Source organism: Capsicum annuum, unplaced genomic scaffold (genome assembly GCF_002878395.1).
Source record: "Capsicum annuum cultivar UCD-10X-F1 unplaced genomic scaffold, UCD10Xv1.1 ctg2819, whole genome shotgun sequence".
Lineage (NCBI taxonomy): Eukaryota > Viridiplantae > Streptophyta > Magnoliopsida > Solanales > Solanaceae > Capsicum > Capsicum annuum.
This window is the reverse complement of record NW_025834606.1, coordinates 34648-37942: the sequence shown is the minus strand read 5'-3', so window position 1 is coordinate 37942 and position 3295 is coordinate 34648. Positions and strand designations below refer to the sequence as shown.

General features: G+C 35.2%; 1 protein-coding gene across 1 annotated transcript; it reads left to right on the top strand.

The window, feature by feature from the left end:
- Positions 1–721: 721 nt before the first annotated feature.
- Positions 722–1918, top strand: LOC107846582 (F-box/kelch-repeat protein At3g06240-like). The gene has a single exon (XM_016690935.2). It carries the CDS (start codon positions 722–724, stop codon positions 1916–1918), a length of 1197 nt encoding a protein of 398 aa, XP_016546421.2.
- The last annotated feature ends 1377 nt before the right edge of the window (positions 1919–3295 follow it).

Here is a 3295-nt window from a genome sequence, read left to right as displayed (position 1 = left end):
AAATATATGAAAAAAAATAGGAGACTGTGTTTATCGATGCACTACATATGGTAGGTTGAATTGTGACTCGATCGGTTTTAGATGCCGTACTCGCAATGATGCAGCTCCCATTCTATCCAGCTGTGGCAGTCCCCTCTTACGAAGATCATTTAGCGTCTGTGGAGATGGCTTAGTGCTGCGAGTTTATCTGCCACTTTGTTTGCGTCTGAGTTCAATATTTTAATAAAATTTCAGAAATTCCAAAAATAACAAGAAGGTGTTTGCACTTTTTTCACTCCAAATTACTCACCAGAATTCAAAAACAACTATAATTTATTTCATAGCCTAACACATCTCCAGATATCATTTTCCACTTTGAAAAACAAAAGCTACTTTTTTTTTAATTTTCAAGCATGGTCAAATGCTTACTATATTTTGAAAAGAATAATAAATTCAATACCTGATTTGTCTATGCCATGTCACCAATCTAAGGATTCTCTTTTCTATCTATATATATATATAGAAGATTATTGAAGAGTAACTATCTAAATTCTATAAAATTAGATATCCTAAATGCAATTCCTAATTTGGTTCTGCCACGTGCCGGGCTAAGGATTCTCTTTTATATATATAGAAGAAGATTCTTAGGGCACAAACTGTGCAGTCTGCTAGCATTCCTCACTTTGAGAAAAACATCTGTACCTAACTCTTACTTCATGCAATTGAACTTCTTCTGTCTGCGATGTCATCATTTCTTTCTTTAGTTGCAACTCCATTGAGTGATTCGATAATCCCTGATGAAATCATAATAGAGATCCTCTTAAGGTTGCCCACCAAATTGTTGTCGAGATTCATGTGCGTTTCAAAACCCTGGCATAAACTAATCTCTAGCCCTGATTTCATCAAGACTCATCTGAAGTTAATTTCTAATGACAAAGAATACAGCCATCATAGAGTTCTACTTACCGGCATTGGAGGAAATTTCAATTTCTGTTCTTTCCCTCCATTGTTTAATGAAGAACAATGCACTGAGCTATTTCCCATTAATTCTCCTATCCAAAAATCATATTTATTATCTAGAGCTGTGGGGTCTGTGGATGGATTAATTTGTCTATTCAATCAGCCAAGGGAGATAATTATATGGAACCCCACCATTAGCAAGTCAAAGGAATTACATAATTTTAGGAAAGATATTCTCTCTTTCGATGAACGATATGGTTTTGGATATGATAAGTCAAATGACGAGTACAAAGTAGTATTTGTTGATTATTGTAGTTCTACTGATGATGAGTTCAGCCCTTCCAATATGAGGACTGTGGTCAGCATTTATAGTTCAAGGACTGATTCTTTGAGAACAGTCCATGACCAGCTTCAGCACATCTATCTAGTAAATGATTCTGGTAAATTTGTCAACAAGAAGATTTATTGGGTTTCATCTACGGAATTTAATGATCACAATGCGCGCAGCATCATATCATTTGATGTAGCAGATGAAACATGGGAAAGCATGGAGCTTCCCTTTTCTGGAGAAGACGATTCTTATTTCGAACTGGGAGTTATGGAAAGTAACCTTGCACTGCTTTACACGAGTCATCTACATGCTACCACCTCTAATTTATGGATTTTGAAGCACTGTGGAGTTGATGTATCTTGGACAAAATTGTTCAACATCAAATATCCTCGAAATGCTGGAGGACGTATGTGTATACCCCAAAGCACACTCTCGATAATACATTTTTGCCAGTCAAATAATGGCGACATCTTGATTTTACTTCCACCAGTTATCATGATATATGATGGTTCAACGAGAGAACTAAAGCATGTTGTTGATGTTGGGAGATGCTTTGCTGAAGAAATCTACCTAGAAAACCTTCTTAAATCCTTATCAATATCTAACCAGGGACGTCGTATCCATGAAACCTCACAATCACTTTGCTGATAACTTTTAAGAATTCTTCTCAGTATGCACTTTTTAATTTGCCGAATATAGGATAATACATTGAATATGGTTTCCCCGATAAGGTGACCAAACATTGAATACATATGAGTCCATTCATTATAATTGATTGTATTTCTTGTAAGCATTTCTCTTCTTTATTATATCATAATTCATGAAGAGGAGCTTGGAGTAATTGGTAAAGTTCCTTGGAAACAACCTCTAGCAGAAATGCAAGGTAAGGCTGCGTACGATACACCCTTGTGGTGGGGCCCTTCCCCTGACACCGCGCATAGCGGTAACTTTAGTGCACCGGGCTGCCCTTTTACTATATCATAATTCATGAAACAAAAAGTTATTAGGTTGTGGTATATTGGTTTTCTAGGAAACAAGGCTGCAATAATCCTTGTTTGAAAGGGTTCATCACTATAAAAACAAGAACAACTACGATTATAATTTCAAACAAGACTCAAATTTCTGTTGTTCGACTTGTTAATTAAGAATATAAGGAAAGAAAGATGAAAAAAAGTCCAAAATACTTAATTGTACATGTGATGCAATAAAGGACACTTTTAAGATGGAAGAGGCCGTTAAGGGTGAGAGATATATTCAATCGAATCTTTCAGGTATGTGTTTTATTGTTTGGTAGGATCATGTTTAACTTTTTTCAGTAGACTTTTCATGGAAGAAGTGAGAAGTAACATTTATTGTATCTCCTCGCACATATTGAACATAAAACATCGTAATGAGGAAATTCTTTAATGTTAAGGGTATAGCTGGAAACAGTTACCAACTTTACTCTTGAATTTGTGAAGTGACTATTATTTTGGGACAATTTTATGAGCTAAACTGATCGTGTAAATAGGGCGGAGGGAGCAGTTAATTACCTATTATGAAAATTTACACCATTTATGGTTAATCTCGTTCCGCTTAACATACATCTTTGCTGGAAGAGGATATATCCTCGTGCATTCCTAATAGATATGACCTACGGCTATGAGGCTTTTGTAGACACTAATATAAGAAATCTAACAGGATATTGAGAGAGGAAATGATTGTCTAAAGTAATACGTTCTGATGTATTTGCTCTCCTCTGTTTTTTTTTAAAAAATAGATCTGAACCTTGATCTCGCTAATTAAATGTCCTCATTCCTTTGTTTGTATGTTGTAATTTGCATGAATGTGCTTTAAGAAGGATCGGGTGTGATGGCTCTACCTTGAGGTATGAAACTTTTATTTTTTTTTTCTTTTCTGATATGGAAGAGTTACATTCTTTTATACGTTTGGTGTAAAAAAAGAATATTCATTCTATAGATACTTGAGCTAATTTGGTAGTGACAGTAGTTCAGCCTTAAAACCAACTATCCATAATCGTGGGAA

Coding starts and splice junctions, on each gene's coding strand:
- LOC107846582 (XM_016690935.2), top strand. CDS start 722: ATGTCATCATTTCTTTCTTTAGTTGCAACTCCATTGAGTGATTCGATA.